General features: G+C 40.3%; 1 protein-coding gene across 1 annotated transcript in view; it reads left to right on the top strand.

Annotated features, from left to right (window-relative positions):
• The window catches only part of ndufs4 (NADH:ubiquinone oxidoreductase subunit S4), a 71,152-nt gene that overhangs the window by 2,873 nt on the left and 47,228 nt on the right, over positions 1 to 21,051 (top strand). Inside the window, exon 2 of the mRNA XM_042335328.1 lies at positions 13,127 to 13,205. Coding sequence (XP_042191262.1) covers positions 13,127 to 13,205 — 79 coding nt within the window. The remainder of the gene's footprint in view (positions 1 to 13,126; positions 13,206 to 21,051) is intronic.

The raw sequence follows: 21,051 nt of genomic DNA, 5'->3' as shown, positions 1-21,051 counted from the left end.
AAGTGAATTGACCATATGTATTTGTGGGCGAAACGCAGCAGCCAATTGCACACAGCAGTGTCCCACAAACAGTCGTAGATTGAAAATGACCAATTTATTATTGTTTTGTTTTTGGAGGGATTATTATTAGGCGTGTGGAGTAAGGAAACTTGCCCAAGGTTTCGCCCTGCCTGGAATTGAACCCAGGTATCTCGCTTGCAAGGCGAGTGCTCTAACCATTGAGGTACAGGACTCCACAGAATTTCTATTTATCTGCATTTTAGGACTTATATAGGCATATAACATATAATAATAATAATAATCCTTGCATTTGATGTAGCCTTATCATGTCTTTGAGATGTCTCAAAGCACTTCACAGAATATACTGTAAAGTAAATTGACTGTATTTTTTTGTGGGCGAAAACCGGCAGCCAATTACACACAGCAGTATCCTACAAACAGCCATGGATTGGAGTGATCAATTTATTATTTTTTTGAAGGGATTATTACCCTCAGAAAAGGGAGCCGCCAATCGACTAACAACTGGGTTCCTACTTACTGCTAGGTAAACAGAGGCGTGTGGAGTAAGGAAACTTGCCCAACACTTCGCCCTGCCGTGAATCGAACCCATGCCTCTCGCTTGCGAGGGGAGGGCTCTCACCACTGACCTTCAGGACTCTACAATATAGCTTCTGAAGTAAACATTTTTTTCCACAGTAAATTTGGAATGAATGTTTTTCAGTTGAGTACTCTGAATAGTTAACTAAAAGAGTATTGAACAGATTATAAATAAATCCTCAAGTTACTAATCATTCACTAAACTACAGGCTATTGACTGCCATGTTTTTGCCCACAATTAAACCACTTTACAATATATTCTGTGAAGTGCTTTGAGGTGTCTCAATGACATAGAATCATGGAATCGTACAGCACAAAAAGAGGCCATTCGGCCCATTGAGTTTGTGCCGGCTCTTTGAATGGAGCAATTAATGTCAATCCCACTCACCAGCTCTTTCTCCATAACCCTGTAAACCCATCCTCCTCAAATACCCATCCACCGCATTTTTAGAAGTAGTTATCGAATCGGCCTCGACCACCCTTTCAGGCAATGCTTTCCAGATTCGAACAACTTGTTGCGTGAAAACATTTATTCTCACCTCCCCTCTGCTTTTAGATACTATTTTGAATCTGTGACCTTGAGACACCGACACACCCACCAGTGGAAACAGTTTTTCCCTTTCTAACCTATCAAATGCCCTCATGATTTTGAAGACCTCTATTAGGTCTCCTCGTAACCTTCTCTGCTCCAATGAGAATAATCCTAACCTCTCTCGCCTTTCTCATAATCAAGGTCCCTCATTCCTGGTACCATCCTCGTAAATCTCCTCTGCACCCTTTCCAATGCCTTAACATCCTTCCAAAGCACATGATAATGGGCTGTATCAAATACAAGTATTATTATCATGTATTTGAATATGATCTTTTGTTGAAGGCCAATTTATTAAACATTCATACAAATTATAAATGATAAATTATAGTAGGATTTGTGACAAATACAGATCTAAGCAAAGATAATCATTATTGTTGTATTCAAAAAAAGTTTGTTTTTCATTTTTTTTGTTGGTCAGCCAGTTGACACAGACAGAGGTCCCATCAACATGCCTATTAGTATCCACACCAGCCTGAGAGTTTCACATCTTCTTGGAAATTTCATGTTGTCTGGGATGATGTGCCATTCCTAGACAGGAACATCCTGCTTGCCTAATCCCAGAATTTATTAAGCAGAAGTGGACCCAAGAGTGCATGTTGGGGTTCACCGGGAGGGGAGTTTAACCTACCGTGACACAACTAAAACTGTGTAGCTTGCCATTGTGAACAAAGTCTGCATGTTTCACCTTGCATGTCCAGCTACTCTTGTGGTGAGAAGGGTTAACAGGCACCAAGTGAGAAGAATCCCTGTCTCCAGTGACTGATCTGGCCTCACCAAGTTTTATGGACAAAGCCAGGTCAGCCTCAAAGAGTTTTCTTCAATTGCTCCCAAACACTCTCCACCTCTGGAAGATAGCAAATAGTTTGTCTTGCAGCTGTCATTTGTAAGTTTGACTTCTAATGTTTTTAATTTGGTTTTGAGATTTTTTTTCATTTTCTTTCAAAACATTTTATTTAGAAAGCAATATATATTATTGCATGTGATTATCGAATCAGCCAAATTTTGTGTTGCCACCTAGAAGTACAAGAATGTTATGACTTTTTATTTGAACATTGATCCTAATCAAATAGTAGATGATGTTCATTTTTCCTGGCAGAATATCAATGTTCACTATCAGCATGAGCAATATTATTATCTATACGTAGATAATTTTGTTTTGCAATGAAGATAATATATGCTGGTACATGGGTTCCTGTGCTGTTGTTGGGGGCTTGGGGATGGGAAAAGGAGAGAGCACTTGATTATGGTTGAATGGTAGGGGTGGACAAATAGGCTGGAGGTTTCCTTTGGTAATTGAGGAGTGCCTTTTTACCAATATAGAACATTTTACATTAATAATAATCCTTGCATTTGATATGTCACCTTTTCACGGCGTTGAGATGTCTAGGTCGCTTCATAGAATATACTGTAAAGTGTAGTGACGGTATTTTGTGGACAAAATACAGCAGCCAATTGCCCACAACAATGTCCCACGAACAATTAAGGATTTTTTTTGAGTGGTTATTATCCCCGGAAAGCTAATTAATTCTATTGTATATAATTAATGAAATAATTATGAATATACTATAATTAGCGTAGTAGCAGAGACCAAAATGCTGGGAAGGGATGACCAAAACATGCCTTTAATGTTAGATCTGCTGATTACTAATTGCAGACAACTGGATCTGTTTCTTGTATTCAGTTTGATTGTGGTATTGTATGTAAAATGATGAGAATCAATAGGCGATGTTTTGTATTGCAGTATTTTTAAGTATGCAGCTGGATATTTTAGAAAAAAATAAGTAAAGTTAAGACAACATACAGCGTTATTCATGGGAGTTTATTGGTAGGGAACAATTTAATTAAAAAAACTTCCTGTTGTGTTCTTTATAAACATGTCAGCATTTACGTAGAAGATAAATATTTTCACCCACTAAAGCTATTTGTTGTGGAGTACTGTACTCCTAAAAGCTTCCATCTGACTGCCTTATTTATTGTTACTGTAATAATTCAGTGAGTTTAGAAATCAGCTAAAACAACTTGAATTAGAACTTGAATTTAATTCCTGCCATTCTTCACCCGTTAGCTTAGACTATGAATGTTATCAGGCTCTAAAATTGTGGAGGGTAAATGTCTAATGTGCCCAAACTTGTTCTCATCGACATCCAGATTGCACCCAGTACTTTGTGCTGGTAAACTAGTTTTAACTGGTTTCATTCTAAGAGTACATTCGCTTACACTTTGGGACTCTTAATGCCTTGGCTTCTTCCAACCTTCATCGGTATTCTCCAGGCAGAGCTAAAAGGGTGGTGTTCCTCCTGCATCCTCTATTTAGATTTGATTGAAAATAGTTGGTTTCTTTAGAAATTAAGAGTGATTTGTATCGAACGCCAAGATATATATATAATGCCTTCTATTGAAGCATCTCAAATGTTTCATACAATTAATGGTGTAGTCTAGTGACTCCTAGTTATCTAGGGAAAATGGTGCTAATTTATGCCAGCAGAGTCACCAAATAGCAATAAGATGAATAGCCAATCAGTCATTTTATGATGAAATTCAATTGAGGAAGGAATATTGGCCAGTTTGATGGGTGAATTCCCTTTCATTGAAATACAGGTAGTACCACAATAGTAAAGTATAAACAGATTATCCAGGCTGTTTCTCTACAGGTTTCAGTGGGGCAAGTTTGAGAATTAAACTAATTTAAAATTTAAAAATATGTTGAGTATATATTTTCCATGAGATTTGGTCCTTTTACCTGGGTCTGGTGTCCTGTTTCTGTTGGACTGACAGCTAAAAATTGTGCAACCAAGATTATGCGAAGCATCTTTTAAATTCCCAGACACTGCTGGCTGTGACTGCACATCACTAGTGATTTACCCCTTAGGGCCCTCCTTGCTTGCTTATGTCCTTTACAGTCCTTTGATGCTTGACTACTGACTTTCATGTTATTGTAGCAGATATTATGTGATAAAAGTCCTTGTGGGTGGTTAACACAAAATTGCTGAAAGCACGGCTGAATTAAACTCTGCATCACTGGTTCTGATTGAGCCAAAACATACCTCAGGGTGATGACAACTGTTAGGCTAATACTAAAATATTATATTGCTAAAGGTCTGTCATCCCTTTGCAACTATATGTTCTGATCTAACCATTTTCCTGCTTTAAGGCAGTCTTGTTACAGACCATTATTTGTCTTGTGATTGATTTACCAAATTTTAATTACTTGGTTTACTATACTTGATTACAAAAATATATAATGTGGACATGTTAAATAAATTATAAGCAATCAAAGTACTGAAATTGTTTAAAAACAATTTTGTGCATTAGTCTAACATTGAGGTACAGTCTTAAGTACGTACTGTCATATTGAAAAAGGCTACTGTGATTCAGTAGATGTACCTCCTCTGTCATTTTATCTGTAGAATTTTTCTTACCTTATGGCTGATAATTTTATCACAGAAATAACTTGATTGGATTTTGGGGAGAAATTCTGCATTGTACTGGAAGAAATCATTTTTACATCAAATTGCATAGACTCACAAATGCCAAAATTTTAACTTCATAATGTTTTCAGATATACTGCATTTAAGTTAGAACACATGTTTAAAATGATCACAAAAGAAATTAAAGCGGAGGTTGGAAAATATTTTTTGTTACCCAGAGGTTTGTTGGAATGTCATAAACCATGTTGAAGCAGGGTCCAGAAATTCAAAAGGGATTTTGACAAATGCTTAAAAAAAGGAATATTAAACTGTTCATGGAGTGGTATTAGTGGTTCATGTAGGGAAATCCACCAGACTTGATGGCCGAAAGCCCTGCTTCTGTGAGCCTGTCCACAGCACAGAAGCAAAGCTTTTGGCCATCAAGTCTGGTGTAATTCCATAGAATATACAGCACAGAAACAGGCCACTTGGCCCAACTAGTCTATGCTGGTGTTTATGCTCTACATGAGCCTCCTGCCGTTCCTCAACTAAGCTTATCAGCATAATCTTCTATTCCTTTCTCCCTCATGTACTAGCTTCTCCTTAAATGCATCTACGCTATTCACCTCAACTACTTGTGGTAGCCACCACTCTCTGAGTAAAGAAGTTTCCTCTGACTTCCCTATTTGATTTATTGGTGACTATTTTATATTGATGGCCCCTGGTTTTGGTTTCCCCCACAAGTGGAAACATCTTCTCTATGTCTACCCTATTAAAACCTTTCATAACTTTAAGAGCCTCTATTAGGTCACCACTTACCCTTCTCTTTTCAAGAGAAGAGTCCAAGCTTGTTCAGACTTTCCTGTTAGGTATAACCTCGCAGTTCCAGTATCATCCTTGTAAATCTCATTTGCCGCTTCTCCAGTGCCTCTACATCCTTCCTGTAATATGGGGACCAGAACTGTACACAATACTCCAAGTGTGATCTAACCAAGTTTCAATATAAGTTTAACATAACTTCCCTGCTTTTCATTTCAAATCCTCTAGAAATGAACCCCAACACTTGATTTGCNTTTTTTATGGCCTTAACCTACCTCGCTACTTCCAGCGATTTGTGTATCTGTCCCCCTAGATCCCTTTGCTCCTCTACCCTATTTAGATTTTTATTTTTCAGGCAGTATGTGACCTCCTTATTCCTCCTACAAAATATACCACCTCACACTTATCTATAATTGTTAGATGTTAGACTAAGACTGTACTGTAATTTTAGACTGTACCTCAGGGTTAGACTAATAATTTCAGCATTTGTTCCTGTATGAATATGATGCTGATGATTCTTGGTTTGAGAAATTACCAACTACAGAAAACTGATAACTCTTTAATCCAAGGGAAAAGTGCTCAGTGACGAGTTATCCAGAGTGGCAAGTTAGGCATATGTATAAATACATGAATAAATACAGCCAGGATATTGACAGCATGAATACTTAAGTGGTAGTGACAAGTTAAGCTTGAGTCTAGTTATCAGGAGTTCAGACATGTATTTGACGTGGAAAAATTCTGTTAACTGTTGACTAATCTATGTCACCTTTCAGTGGTTTGGGTCTTCCCACTTCCAAATCAGGCTTTGGGGCTCATTTTATTCTTTGCAAATTGAACTTTGCAGATGGGCTTAGCAGATTGACTTCATAGCTGTTTGGAATCTTGCTGTATGCAAAATCTCTGCTGTGTTTGCATTTGCTGTGAATTGTTTTTGACAATGTTATGGACTCCTGTAGCTCAGTGGTTAGAGCACGTGCTTTGCAAGCGAGAGACCCGGGTTCAATTCCCGGCAGGGTGAAACCTTGGGCAAGTTTCCTTACTCCACACGCCTGATAATAATCCCTCAAGAAAAAAAACAATAATAAATTGGTCATTTCAATCCCAGACTGTTTGTGGAACACTGCTGTGCGCAACTGGCTGCCGCATTTCGCCCACAAGTATACAGTCAATTCACTATACAGTCTATTCTGTGAAGGGCTATGAGATGTCTGGAAGATGTGAAATGCGCTATATCAAATGCAAGGATTATTATTATATGATGAAGCACAATAAAATTCCAAGTTCTTTCTTTCACTTCTCCTTGGGATGTGTTTACTTAAAAATAAGTGCTATACATGGGTGGCAGCATTCCCAAAATAATGTAATGATCAAAATATATGTAATTTTGCTTTATCAAGCTTTTGCTTTTGATATTCATGGTTTAGGTGAGCATTGTGCTTGATCTCAAATTGTAGAAAGATCCCCGCATGGCTAATCAACACATTGGCTACTGGTGTCTTCTTCTACAGTTAGGCAGTATTTTTTACTGCATTAGAAGCATTGCTGTGGCATTAGTATTATGCAAGTTCATTCATTTTAGTTCATTCAAGTTTCAGCCTGACTTCTTCTCATTGTCAAGCTGATGTCTTGCCAAGTCTGGGATTTCTTAATCGATTATCACGTGTTAAGGTTTTTCAACATTGTCTTCAGAATATATCATAAAGGAAAAGCAAAATAGAAAGTTACTCAGTCTAGTAACTACAGATAAAACTAAACCCGACCTATAGTTGTGTTCTTGGGTCCTTCCTTGTATTGGGCATCCCTGCACACCATTTTCCAGACTCTGTGGTCAGCAAGGAATAGAAGTGGTTTCAAAATTTATTTTAGATTTTAAACCAAAGTTTCTTTCCCTGATATTACTATACTGATTATTCTCTAGTCATTGGTTAATGTCTGGACCTTGGCGGAAATTTTCTACTGGTCCTTCAGTTCACAAAATAGGATTTTTCATTATAAACTCACCACCAAGTTTTAATTGATGAACCAGTGGACAATATACAGTATTCTCCCAATGACTGGAGAATCTCTCACTTGGAAATCTACTGCTGTTTTGAATTAAACTCTATTGAGAACCAAATCGGACTTATCTACTTTACACTTAGTGTTGTGTTAAATGTGTATTCTACATTGCATCACCAAAATAATTTGTAATCATTAATTGATTTCAAATGGTTCCCCTCACATATAAATCCCTTCACCCCCCAGCACCTTCCTATCTCCCTGATCTGCTCGTACTTCACTGCTTTGCCTTTCCTCTTTGCCCAGCTAATGCTGCGCCTCTTCCACCCTCTCCATGCCACCATCGGTGACCGAGTCTTCAGTCATTACACCCTAACCTCTGGAATTCCCTGCCTCTATCCCTCTGCTTTTCCACTCTATCGCCCACAAAGTGCATACAGTCACATCAACAACAACAACTTGGATTTATATAGCGCTCTCCACGCCGAATGGCGTCTCAGTGCTCTTCACAGTAACGGATCCTGGGGCCGAGCCAGGGGGATGGGGAGAAAGGTGACCAAAGGCGCGGTCGAAGAGAAAGGTCTTCAGCAGAGACCTGAAAATAGGAAGAGAGGGTGCGAGGCGAAGGGAGTGAGGAAGAGAATTCCAGAGCCTCGGGCCATAGTGGCTGAATGCAGAGAGGTAGGGGGGTGCAGAGGAGTAGAGGGATTTGAATACAAAGGTGAGGATCTTGAAGTCGATCCTCTCTGGGACAGGGAGCCAGTGCAGTGCAGTGGGGTGATCGGTGAGGATCTTGAAGTCGATCCTCTCTGGGACAGGGAGCCAGTGCAGTGCAGTGGGGTGCGGGTGAGAATGCAGGCGGCAGAGTTTTGAATGATCTGGATTTTATGGATGGTAGTGGATGGGAGACCGGCGAGGAGGGCGTTAGAATAGTCCAACTGAGAGGTAACAAAGGTATGGACTAGGGTTTTAGTGGCTTTCGGAGAGAGGTATTGGCGGAGATGGGTGATGTGTTGGAGTTGGAAGAAGGCGGTGCTGGTGAGGAACCAGATGTGGGGGAGGAAGGATAATTGGGGGTCAAACCTGATGCCTAGGTTGCGTACGGGTTTTGAGAGTTTTAGGGGGAGGTCGGATAGGTGGAGGAAGTGAGAGCCGTGAGATTTTAGACGTTAACGAGAGCCAAAGAGTATTTACAGTATATACAGATATACATCACTTTACAGTATAATTTTGTGAAGTGGTTTGAAATATTTTGATGTGAGAAGGTGCTATCAAATGTATGGAACATTATTATGTATTATCGTTAAATCCCACCCTAAAATCTACCTCTTTCACTTTCCCTTCTCCCTTCCTCCTTTCTCAGCATCTATCCCCGCCATTGGGAAGTGCTCTGAGATGTTGTCCTATATCTTACTAATCCTATTAAAGGTTATGGAAAAAATCAGCAGAATGGGATTAGTGGGTAGTGTCAATCGAGGAACCAGAAGTAGCACAGGCATTGTCGACCAAAGAGCCCTCTCTGTTGGAATAATTGTTTAATAAGTTTTCTACAGGGATTGCAGTATAACATACTTTGAATTTCACTACATCAGTGGTGGCCAACCTGTGGCCTGGAAATGGCCTGTGGAAGAAACTACCCTCTAAACATGGGCAAGAGTCTGGATAAGTCCATGTTTGATTGGTAGTGTGTTTTTAGTTTTTTCTTGATTGATTATTTCTTGATTTCTGGCATGTTGTCAGAGGACAGTGTAAAACTGAATTGGTTGATTGAGGATGGCCATACAATATAAAATATTGAGTCTAATCATATCCCAAAAAGTCGGCCTCTACTCCCTCATCCACCTTGATTAAGGATGTCGTTATGAGATTCCTGGAAGACCATAACAAGATTAGGCAGAGTCAATATGGCTTTACAAAAGGAAAGTCATGCTTAACTAATCTTTTAGAGTTTTTGAAGATGTATCTAGCAGGTTAGATAGTGGGGAACCAGTAGATGTAGTATATTTAGATTTTAAGAAGGCATTTGACAAAGTGTCACACAAAAGGCTATTGCACAAGGTTAAGGCCCACGGGATTAATGGGAACATATTAGCATGGATTGAAGAGTGGCTAACAGGTAGAAAACAGAGAGTAGGGATAAACGGGTCATTCTCGAATTGGCAGGATGTGACTAATGGAGTGCCACAAGGATCAGTGGTTGGGTCTCAGCTATTTACAATTTACATCAACGATCTAGATGAGGAGATTGAATGTAACGTATCTAAATTCGCGGATGACACTAAACTAGGTGGGAGAGTAAGCTCTGAGAATGATGCAAAAAGATTGCAACGGGATATAGATAGGCTCGGGGAGTGGGCGAGTAGGGGCAGATGGAATTTAATGTGGGGAAGTGTGAACTTATTCACCTCGGTAGCAAAAATAGAAAAACAGATTATTTTCTAGAGGGGAGAGATTAGATTGTGTTAGTGTTCAGAGGGATTTGGGTGTCCTTTTACACCAGTCTCAGAAAGTTAGTTTGCAGATGCAGCAAGCAACTAAGAAGGCAAACGGCATGTTAGCGTTCATTGCAAAAGGTTTAGAGTACAAGAGTAGGGAAGTCTTGCTGCAACTGTATAGGGCCTTAGTGAGACCGCACCTAGAGTATTGTGTGCAGTTTTGGTCTCCTTATTTAAAAAAGGACATACTTGCCTTAGTAGATTCACTAGGCTAGTTCCTGGGATGAGGGGACTGACCTTTGAGGATAGGCTGAATAAACTAGGGCTATATTCACTAGAGTACAGAAGAATTGGGGGAGATCTTATTGAAACATATAAGATTCTTAAAGGGCTGGATAAAGTAGACACTGAGGGACTGTTTCCCCTGGTAGGAGAATCTATAACCAGGGGTCACAGTCTTAAAATTAAGGGTCAGCCTTTTAGAACAGAGTTGAGGAAACATTTCTTCACTCAGAGGGTAGTGAATTTATGGAATTCACTATCCCATGTTCAGTCCTTGAACATTTTCAAGGCTGAGACTGATAGATTTTTTAAAAATAGAGGGATTAGGGGATATCAGATAGGGCAGGTCTTTACAGGTCAGAAGATCAGCCATGATCTTATCGAATGGTGGGGCAGGCTCGACCTAGGTGCAACTTAGGTATCGGTTTTGATCTCCAGTTATCTTTGCCCTGATCAGGATTGCTTTCCTGTACCTCTGCCTCATACAAAGCGCAGCTGAAACCCTCATCCACGTGATCATCACCTTCTGCCTTGATTTTTCCAGTGATTTTTCCTGTTCTCCCCAGCTCCACTCATGAAATCCCATTGATGAGATCTCTGCCGCTTGTGTTCTCATTCATACCAGAATCCGCACCCCCATCACCCCAGTCCTCGCCAAGCTCCACTGGATCTTTTATTACAGAACAGATTGATTCCAGATCTTCACACTTGTGTATAAATCACTTTATGCCCTGGCACCTACCTACCACCCGATCTGCTTACACCTCACTCCTTTACCACCGTCTTTGGTAGATGAGGGGCTCCACCTGCACGTCTCTCAGCTCCAGCCTTCCATAGCCCCTCTCCCCTCTGCTCTACCATTGGCAGCTTTGCTTTCAGCCATTACACCCCCAAATTCTGGAACTCTCTTCCTCAATCCCTCTACCTTGCCCCTTCCTTGCCAACTTGAAGACCTTCCTCTTCAAATGTGCCTATGGTCTCCACTGCTGTCTCTCTCGCTTGACATCAAGCTCCGCCCTATTAAGTGCTCTGAGATGCTACCCTGATTGAGGGGCGCTATGTAAATGCAAGTTGTTGGATTCTCTTTTCATGACATTTCAGGTTAATTGGGAAATTCTTCTATAATCTTCTATAAAGATAGACGTGGAGTCCTGTAGCTCAGTGGTTAGAGCACTTGCTTTGCAAGCGAGAGACCTGAGTTCAATCCCAGGCAGGGCGAAACCTTGGGCAAGTTTCCTTACTCCACACAGAGCCTAATAATAATCCCCCCAGAACCCAAAACAATAATAAATTGGTCATTTTCAATCTACGACTGTTTGTGGGACATTGCTGTGCGCAATTGGCTGCCGCATTCGTCCACAAATATACAGTCAATTCACTTTACAGTGTGTTCTGTGAAGCACTTTGGGACGTCCTCCTGACATGAAAAGTGCTATATCAAATGCAAGGATTATTATTATTATTATATAACCAGTGTTTTTGTTGTAGTAAATTTAGTCACAAAATAAAATGTTCTTGTAGATTGAAAGATCCTATGATCTCTTTCAATCAAGACCTCAGTTCCGTAAATTATTCCTATTTGATGTGGTATACATAGTTTGCAAATGATTCAGCTAAATGGCACAGACAATTTGACTAAAATGGCTATTGTGTGGGAAATTTCAATGCTTAGGAAATTTAAACGCCAGAGCTGGAAAGGTGCATTTTTATTCTGATATGTTAAGTTCATTGGATCCTTTTTATAATTTCGGGGGAAAAAAAGTTCATGGACACTATTAGTTTAAGGGTTGTCAGTTCACCAGAAAGTGAAATGTTGGAGCATGTCCACCTGAATGCCAATCATACAGTGAATTGATGGTGACGGTTTGCTGATAACGTTACTATATTAAGGATTCTAGAGATGTTCATAACTTGTAAAGCATTCTTGCCCATGTCTTCTCCCGCACCAAACTCCGTGACCCCATCTCCCCCAATCTCGCCCGACTCCATTGGCTCCCTATCCTTCAGGGGATCCAGTTCAAGATCTTGGTCCTCACATACAAAGCTCTCCATGGCCTCGCCCCACCCTACCTCTGCTACCTCCTAACCCCCTACCAACCCGCCCGTTCCCTCCGCTCAGCCGGCTCTGGCCGGCTCCACGTCCCCTGACCCACCCGCCCCATCATTGGCGGGAGAGCCTTCAGCCACTCTGCCCCCAACCTCTGGAACTCCATCCCCCAGTCACTCCGCCTCGCCCCCTCCTCAGCCTCTATCAAGTCCCGCCTCAAGACCCTCCTCTTCGACCATACCATCGGCCACCCGCCTTCCCCTCCCTTCTCCCCCCCTCCCCCCCGACCCCAGCTCGGGTCTGAAATGCTGTACACTGTCCAGTGCCTTGGGACGTCCTCCCGACGTGAAAGGCGCTATACAAATGTAATCTTGTTGTTGTCATTCAAAAAATGTTTAACTACAAGGACATACCTGGAGCAGCACATTGGGAAAACAAAATAACATAACGTATTTTATTGGATAAATTGAGTTTTCTTTGGTAATTATTTTAAATGACAGTCAGGTGGGGAAAGGTATTACACTATCTTTGAGCCAATTCTAGCTTTGATAAATCAAGTATTAAACTATGCTGGACACTTTCAAAAAGCTTCGTTTGTCAGTAATGTCATAAAGTTGCTGCCTGGATGTACTACAGTACTTGTCTGTTCGTGACAAGCCAGCTGCATTCGCACACTTCAGTACAGTCCTTGCCACTGGCAATCTCTATGACAGAAAGCCTGTAGATTGATGTAAAGTGCAGCCTGTTGTGAACTGCTGAATGGGACTCTGCCAGGAACTTAGCAGACAGTCTTAAATGAGGAGAAAAAGGATTGACGTGCTTTTTTTTCCCCTCTGTCTCTCCTATTATATTATGAGACTAATATTATTAACTTGTTTATGTAAGATGGATTAGAGTATGTCATATAGTTGTTTGAAATGGTTTTCCACTTTTTTGTCTTGCACCTCAGGTCATTGAGCACTTCCACATGGCGGTTGGCAGAGTCCCCTGTTCACGACAGTCAGCTCATCACAGTTGATAAAAAATTGGTAAGATTTTAACATTGCTTACTATTTGGTGCCTGGAGGCTATGTCTGTTCACAAGTATTTTGTATACTTCTTGGAAAGTATGCAGTGGATTGTGGTCAAATCTTTAAGGGCAGCTTTTGCTGTAGATTTGATGCCAGTATTGAGACAAAAAACATTTAAAACTTCACTTTCAGTAATCCCTAGAATGTCCTTATTGTGAGTATACAAATAAAACATTAGTGCCATGATAGAGCTACTCCTGAGGAAATCATTGCAAAAAAGCTTCTGATCTTTCATACATTTGCCAGAACTCCCATTTTTATTTTTCAGTTCAGTGGGATTTTTCAATTGATCACGTATTTTCAATTGAAGGGTAACATAATAGTTTGCCTGCAGGAGCAAGTAAACATCATCTAACTTTATAATAAATGATAATAATAAACCTTGCATTTGATACAGTGCCTTCTTTCATCAGTGTCTTAAAGCATGATTTTACTATAAATTGTGGTAGTCCCAGTGTATTATAGTTTCGTAGCTTCGTCCACAAAATACAGTCAATTCAACAGAAACAAAATTATATTTATATAAGCGCTTTTCACATCGGGAGGATGTCCCAAGGTGCTGGACGGTCAGAGTTTCAGCTGGGGTTCGGGATTGGGGAGGATAGAGGGCAGGGGGGGAAGCAGGGTGATCGAAAGCACGGTCGAAGAGGCGGGTTTTGAGATGGGTCTTGAAGGAAGCAGCAAAGGAGGGACCAAGGTGGAGGAATTGCAGGATGGAGTTCCAGAGGGTGGGGGCAGAGTGGCAGAAGACCTGCCCACCAATAGTGGGCGAGCATGGTGGGGGACGTGAAGCAGGAATGGAACCCGCTGAGCGGAGAGAGCAGGCAGGATGGTAGAGGGTTAGGAGATCGCAGAGATAGGGGGGAGCAAAGTCGTGGAGGGCTTTGAAAGTGTGAGAACCAGGATCTTGAACTGTATCCTCTGTGTGATGAGAAGCCAGTGGGGTCAGCCAAGGATTGGAGTGATAGAGTCACGGATCCTGGTGTGGGAGAGGACACGGACTGCAGTTCTGGATGATCTGCAGCCTATGGAGGGAGGAGTTGGGGAGGCCGACAAGCAAAGAGTTTGCACAGTCAAGCCTCAATGTAATGAATGCGTGTATGAGAGTTTCGGCGGCCTGTGGTATGAGATAGTGACGGCGCTTTACAATATATTCTGTGAAGCTCATTGAAACGCCTCAACGATGTGATAAGGTGCTATATCAGAGGGAGGGATTATTATTATTAGACTAAAGCAGCAGATGGTCTTATGCACAGCAATATCCCTTAAACAGCCATGAAGTGAATGACCAATTTTATCTAAAGAACTGTTAGCTAGAACACACCCTTTTCTTTTCAAACAGTACCATGGGATCTTTAAAGTCCACCTGAACAAGTCCTTGGTTTAATATCTCATCCAAAGGACGGCACTTCCAATAATGCAGCACTCCCAAATATATTTTACTTATAAAGAAAATGAAAACAAAACAAGTTTAAAAAAAATTAAATAAGGAAAACTGCCATATCTAATATAAAAAAGCCTAACACAGGGTAAATTTTAAAGAAGACTGCTATGCTTCAACATTTTATTGAGTCTGGGAATTAATGTTTGACTATTAATGAGATGACACAAATTAGTTCAACATGTAAGGAAAAATGTATCCTTGTTTTTTTCCGATAGTTATTCTAAAACTTTTGAAGCAAATACCCTATATGATCCATACACTGTTGACTTTATATCACTGTAGGAAACAAAAGTACTGAAAGGCAACACGGTCTTAGACTTGCAGAATAAGCATAGTAATGGATTAAAGCTGTTGTTTTTTGTTGTTTAATAATCTATAAAATACCACAGATGTACTGCACAGTGGGGTAGAATGAATGATTTTTAAAGCCCCTTAAAACTGTATTTTTCATTCTTGCTGTTGTTGGAAACACTCGTAAAAATGTAACTCCTGAAACAAAAAACTGAAATACATTTAGCTTTTAAGATGGGTTTATTTTTATTTTAAGAACATTCTCACACTATATTCTATTTTTATAGCAGTGTTCATTGTTTAATGCTGGTCTGTGTAGCTTCAGACTCCTCGTAAATTTGTTCATGATTATAATTTCTGGTGATATTTCTGGTTATAATTATACCACATCTTCTGCTCAGTCAATTAATTAGTGAGAATTACAATATATGCATGCTTTAAAACCTTGGAAGGATAAGGGAGATTGGAGAGTGCAATCTCTCTATCCATTTCAAAATCATAGTGATTGCATTTTTTAAAGGAATATTTTCAAGATATCTCCATGTCTTCCCCAAGTATTTGCTGGTTCCTTAGATAGGAAATGATGGTAATTGTCCAATGCTTTTCTTGAGAGGAATTGTAAAAGCTACTTGTTGGAAACACATTTTGATTAATCAAGTACATAAATCAGATGTGCATAAATTATGAATCCACTTATTCATACAATTATAGCAGCATTTGAACATAATAACATGGTCAGTTTGGCTCTGTTGGTTGAACTCTAGTGTTTGTTTGTTGTCTTTTCTGATTCCACATTCCCTTCCCATTGCCCCACCACCACCTTGGAGGGTGTCATCAGCAAATTTAACTAAATTTCCGAGTCTCCGAATCTGTGAATTCAGGTTATTAATGAATACAAGGAACAAGAATGGGCCTGATTCAAATCCCTGGGGCATCCCACTTAGTATCTTCCCCTGGTTTAACGACTTTGCATTGAGTCAGTATCCAGGTAATTAATGTATATAAAGAACAAAAGGGGTCCCATCAGAAACCCCTGAGGCACCCCACTTAATACCTCCCCCTATTTGGCTACCATAATGACTACCCTCTGCTTCCTTTCCTTCAGTCAATTTAAAATCCTGCTCCATGTCTTACTCATGATGCCCAGTGATGTCAGTTTGTGAGAGAGTCTCTTATGTGGTACTTTGTCAAATTCCTTTTGGAAGTCTGGGGTCGGTTACATGACTAGAATTCAGTCAAGAAGGGAACATCCCCTTATGGGTTCACTGAGTCAGAAAACACTCATTGACAAACCCACAGTCCTTCCCTCTTGGCATTTCCAGTTTATGTTGTGTGGATTGAAGTCCCCATAAGTAATAGACCAGGTAATAGATGAATGACTCCTTCCAAACATCTTTCAATAATTTCAAATATTCTTCTTAAACCAGAGTTCGGACTGTGCATTCAAAGTTAAGAAACTGCATTGCTGGGTGGTGCCGTAAACCAGGAGGAGAAAGCAAAGATAGTGACTTGTTGATTCCTGTAAATGACTCGCTGTACCTTGCAGTGCTCTTTCATCTGATTAATGCGCTATTTTTGCATGAGGTGATTTACATAAATCATAGCTAAATATAAAGAATGTTTTTGTAAATACCTACACGTGCACCAACACATTAGATTTATGGAGAAATTGTGCGTGTGCAGTCGCATGCACAGAAATATTTCTAACTCCAGTGCCAATTTGGTTCCGCTGGTAACATCCTCCCTTCTCAGTCAGATGTTTATGGTTTCAAACTCATTCTTGAAGGTGCTATGTATTGTACTGGACATTGAATTGAGGTACCATCTATCTATTCTGGTGGCTCATGTGGAGATTAAAAGTTCCATAGCATCATTTCTAAAAGTAGGGACTTTCCTCACCCAAATAGCGTGCCCTTCATACAAATTCACCAAAACGTTATTAAAACATGCACCCACAAAATATGTCATCACAGCACCTCCTGATGTGAAAGGCGCTTTTCAAATGTAATGTTGTTGCTGTTGTTGTTGAAGTGCTTTGAGACGTTCTCCCGACATAAAGGCACTATATCAAATGCAAGGGCTATTAGTTATTACTTGGGTCATCGCTGTTTGTATACAACAACAAATTGCATTCATGTAGTGCCTTTCATGTCAGGAGGACGTCCAAGGCGCTGGACAGTCGAGGGTTTGAACTCATGCTGCAGGTTGGAATCCAGAGGGTGGGGCTCAAGAAAGGTGACTGTGGGAAGATGAACAAAGGCACGGTCAAAGAGGAAGGTTTTGAGATGGACCTTGAAGGAGATGAGGGAAAGAGCTAGGTGCAAGGACTCCAAGATCGAATTCCAGGAAGTGGGGAAAGAAAGGCTGTTGGTGGATATGGGTTTCAAAGTACAGTTTAAAGTCGAACAAGACATTGAGCTTCTGCGTTGGCTCGGCGAGGTGGAAAGTGCATCCATGTATAGTAACACTGTCAGTGCCTGAGATGAGCAGGTGCTGACGGGAGCCAAACAGGAGTGTGTTGTGGCCATACAATTGGAGCTAGTTAGCTTTCATCCAGGAATTGATGTCTGACAGGCAATTGATCAGGACAGCAGTGGTTGTCTGCATACATGTGAACGTTAATCCCATGCTTGCAGATGACATCGAGTAAATATTAAAGAGGAGAGGACTGAGAAAAGAACCCTGAGGAATGCTGTACATGATGGTGTTGGGGCGGGAGAAGAAGCTGTTGGCAGATAGGAAAATAGGTCAGCTAGTCTGTGTGAGCTATATCTCATAGTCTTTTAATAAGAAAATCCTTGCATTTGATATAATTTGTTTAATATTGGGAAGGACTCAAAAGAGCTTCACAAATTTCTGTGAAGTTAATAATAATAATAATAATCCTTGCATTTGATATAGCGTTTTTCACGTCGGGAGGACGTCCCAAAGCGCTTCACAGAACACACTGTAAAGTGAATTGACTGTATGTTTGTGGGCGAACGCAGCAGCCAATTGCGCACAGCAGTGTCCCACAAACAGTTGTAGATTGAAAATAACCAATTTATTATTCTTTTGATTTTGGATTAGACTATGTTGCATTAGACTATGCATTAATAGGCAAAAGTGAAAGCAAATTGTTCACAACAATTATTGACTGGAACAAGTTGCCAGGAAGTGTGATTGTGACCAGGAGAGTGGATTCATTTAAAAAAAAACACTTGGTACTGTGATGAGAGGACAGTAAGGTTGGTATTCTGGAAGGATGAGATCAATGAGACAAAGGGCCTTCTTCATCCAAATAAATCTTATGATAACTGTCTTCAGATTTTTCAAGTTGTTAAAATGTTCATTGTTTATAGTGAGGTCGGAGGTTTACTGAAGGAGTTGGCTTGTTGAATTCTAATCCACAAATGTTTGTTTCAAACATTTACTAAAAAATACTGTAGAACCTCACTAATCTGGTCACTCCAGTGACCGGAGTGAGGTGACCTGATTACTGAAACAGGTCGGGTGATTCAGATCACTGATGTAATGTTAAGAGCATTGGTAATGGTCAAATCTGATGAACATTCACCAATGATACTTTGTATTCTCATTATAAATAAAGACATTGTCACATTTAACACAAAAGCTGTCATCTATTAGCCTTCCTTTTGAAAATGCATCCAACTTGTGTTCTGCTAATGTCCTAGATCACAGCTAACTATCTTTGACTTTTGCTCTTACTGTGTTTGATTAAGTCTATTCTCTCATGTAAGGACAACTCCTTCCGTGGTGGAGTATTTAATAATAATAAATAATATAATCCTTGCATTTGATATAGCGCTTTTCATGTTATCTGGACGTCTCAAAGCTCTTCACAGAATATACTGTAAAGTGAATTGACTGCATATTTTGTGGGCGAAACGCGGCAGACAATTGCGCATAGCAGTGTTCCACAAAAAGTCGTGGATTGAAGTGACCAATTTTTATTGTTTTTTTTTGAGGGACTAATATCAGGCGTGTGGAGTAAGGAAACTTGCCCAAGGTTTCACCCTGCCGGGAATTGAACACAGGTCTCTCACTTGCAAAGCGAGTGCTCTAACCACTGAGCTACAGGACTCTTTACAGAACTTACTAAGAATTGGCCGCAGGAGCTTGTTAAGCCACAGGTGCCGGGCAGAGTCGATTTCCTGCTCGCACCGCTTCCACAATCCCAACGCTTCCCACACCGTGTATATGCAACCAGACCCCACTCTGCCCACAGTAGTAGCATCAAGGAAATAGCCCGAAAAGCCCAAGGACTAGTGCACTGTGTACAGGTTAGTAGATGAGGCGGGTGTTTGAACAGCGTATGAAGCGGAGGAGGACGCTGTAGCGGCCGCAGTCAATGACCATTGTCCTGAATAGTGAGATGCCCGGTTTACTGAAGCAGACAGCCTGTCTTTTAACGTTAACAATAAAAGAGACTGAAAATGTGCCCCCAATTGTGAGGTGACTGAATAACTGAGGTGAACACAAACCGGGTATCTACTATATGATAGTGAATTATAATCTTTGTATTTGATATAGTGCCTTTCACGTCAAGAGGACGTCTCAAAGTGCTTCACAGGATTTGCTGTAAACTTTAGTGACTGTTTTACAGGTGATCTTTCTTCCAAATCTCTGGAAACTTTTTGAAATAAGCAGAATTTGGAACTGAAGATAGGTTTTTATAGTTTTAAAACTGTAAATCAATTGAGGTGCTGATGTTGGGAATGTTAGAAATTTTTAAAGGAATGAATCTTGGCGAGCCAGTTAATAGAAAATAACAGTGATAGGATGAGTTATTAACAGTTAAGAGTGCAGCAAGCAAATTGGTGGCACCCGGAATCATAAAATGCCTCTATGTGCTCGCAACTCCTTGCTCGTCACAGGCCGACTGGTTGGCAGCTGTGATTTCGAAAGGATTTATAGAATCATAGGTTGTTTACAATAGAGAAAGAGGCTATTTGGACTAATGTAGCAGAGTCTAAGCTGGTATGTTTGTGTGTTATATGTAAGAATATAATGCATTTATATTGAGTAAAAATGGGGTGGAGGTGGGAAGAAATTAGAATCATCAGATTTTAAGAATCATTAAAAGCTCATTTGCAGGTCCAGAAAGCAATCAAAAAGATTAATGGGATGCTAAACTGTAATTATTCTTATAATAATCCTTGCATTTGATATAGCACCTCATCACATCTTTGAGACGTCTCAAAGCACTTCACAGAGTATACTGTAAAGTGAATTGACTGTATATTTTTGGGCAATACGTGGCAGCCAATTGCGCACAGTAGTGTCCCACGAACAGTCGTGGATTGAAGTGACCAATTTATTATTTTTTTAAAGGAATTATTATCCCCGGAAAAGCGATACACCAATTGACTAACAATCTTGTTCCTACTTACTGCTAGGTAAACAGAGGCGTGTGGAGTAAGGAAACTTGCCCAACATTTCGCCCTGCCAGGAATCTAACCCAGGTCTCTCACTTGCGAGGCAAGTGCTCTAACCACTGAGCTACAGGACTCCAAACTACATTTATGTAGAATGATGCTCAGACCTCATTTGGAGTATTGTGTTCAATTTTGGGCACCTAAAATATGGATGGATATGACGATATTGGAAGGCATCCTAATGCTGAGGAAGTTAAAGGGTGGTGTGATTTAAGTTTTTAAAATGAGGGAAAATTACAAGGGATGAATCTTCAGTTTGGTAGAGAAATTCAATGCAGTTAGAAGTGAGTTCAGAAGACATTTCTTCTCAGAAACGGTACCAAAGGATGTGCATATATAATCATTGGGCTGTTTAAAAGGGAGGTGGCTAGTTAGTTACTTGGGAAGTAATGCCATTAAGGGATTTAGAGAAAGGGATGGTAGGTAGGATTAAAAGATCATCTGCGATCTAATAAAATGGTGGAATAACCTACTGCTTTTACAGTATGTAAATTGCGGCTACGTTTTTATTACAGCTGAAAAAATTGTTTAAGATGCTTCTCCAGCAGGCACATTATACAATAATAATCCTTGTATTTGATATATTGATATGATGTATTCTGTCACGTCTTCTAAACGTCTCAAAGCTCTT

Source organism: Callorhinchus milii, unplaced genomic scaffold (genome assembly GCF_018977255.1).
Source record: "Callorhinchus milii isolate IMCB2004 unplaced genomic scaffold, IMCB_Cmil_1.0 Scaffold1, whole genome shotgun sequence".
NCBI classification, from domain to species: domain Eukaryota; kingdom Metazoa; phylum Chordata; class Chondrichthyes; order Chimaeriformes; family Callorhinchidae; genus Callorhinchus; species Callorhinchus milii.
The sequence above is the reverse complement of the archived record's forward strand: the minus strand, read 5'-3'. Positions and strand labels throughout refer to the sequence as shown.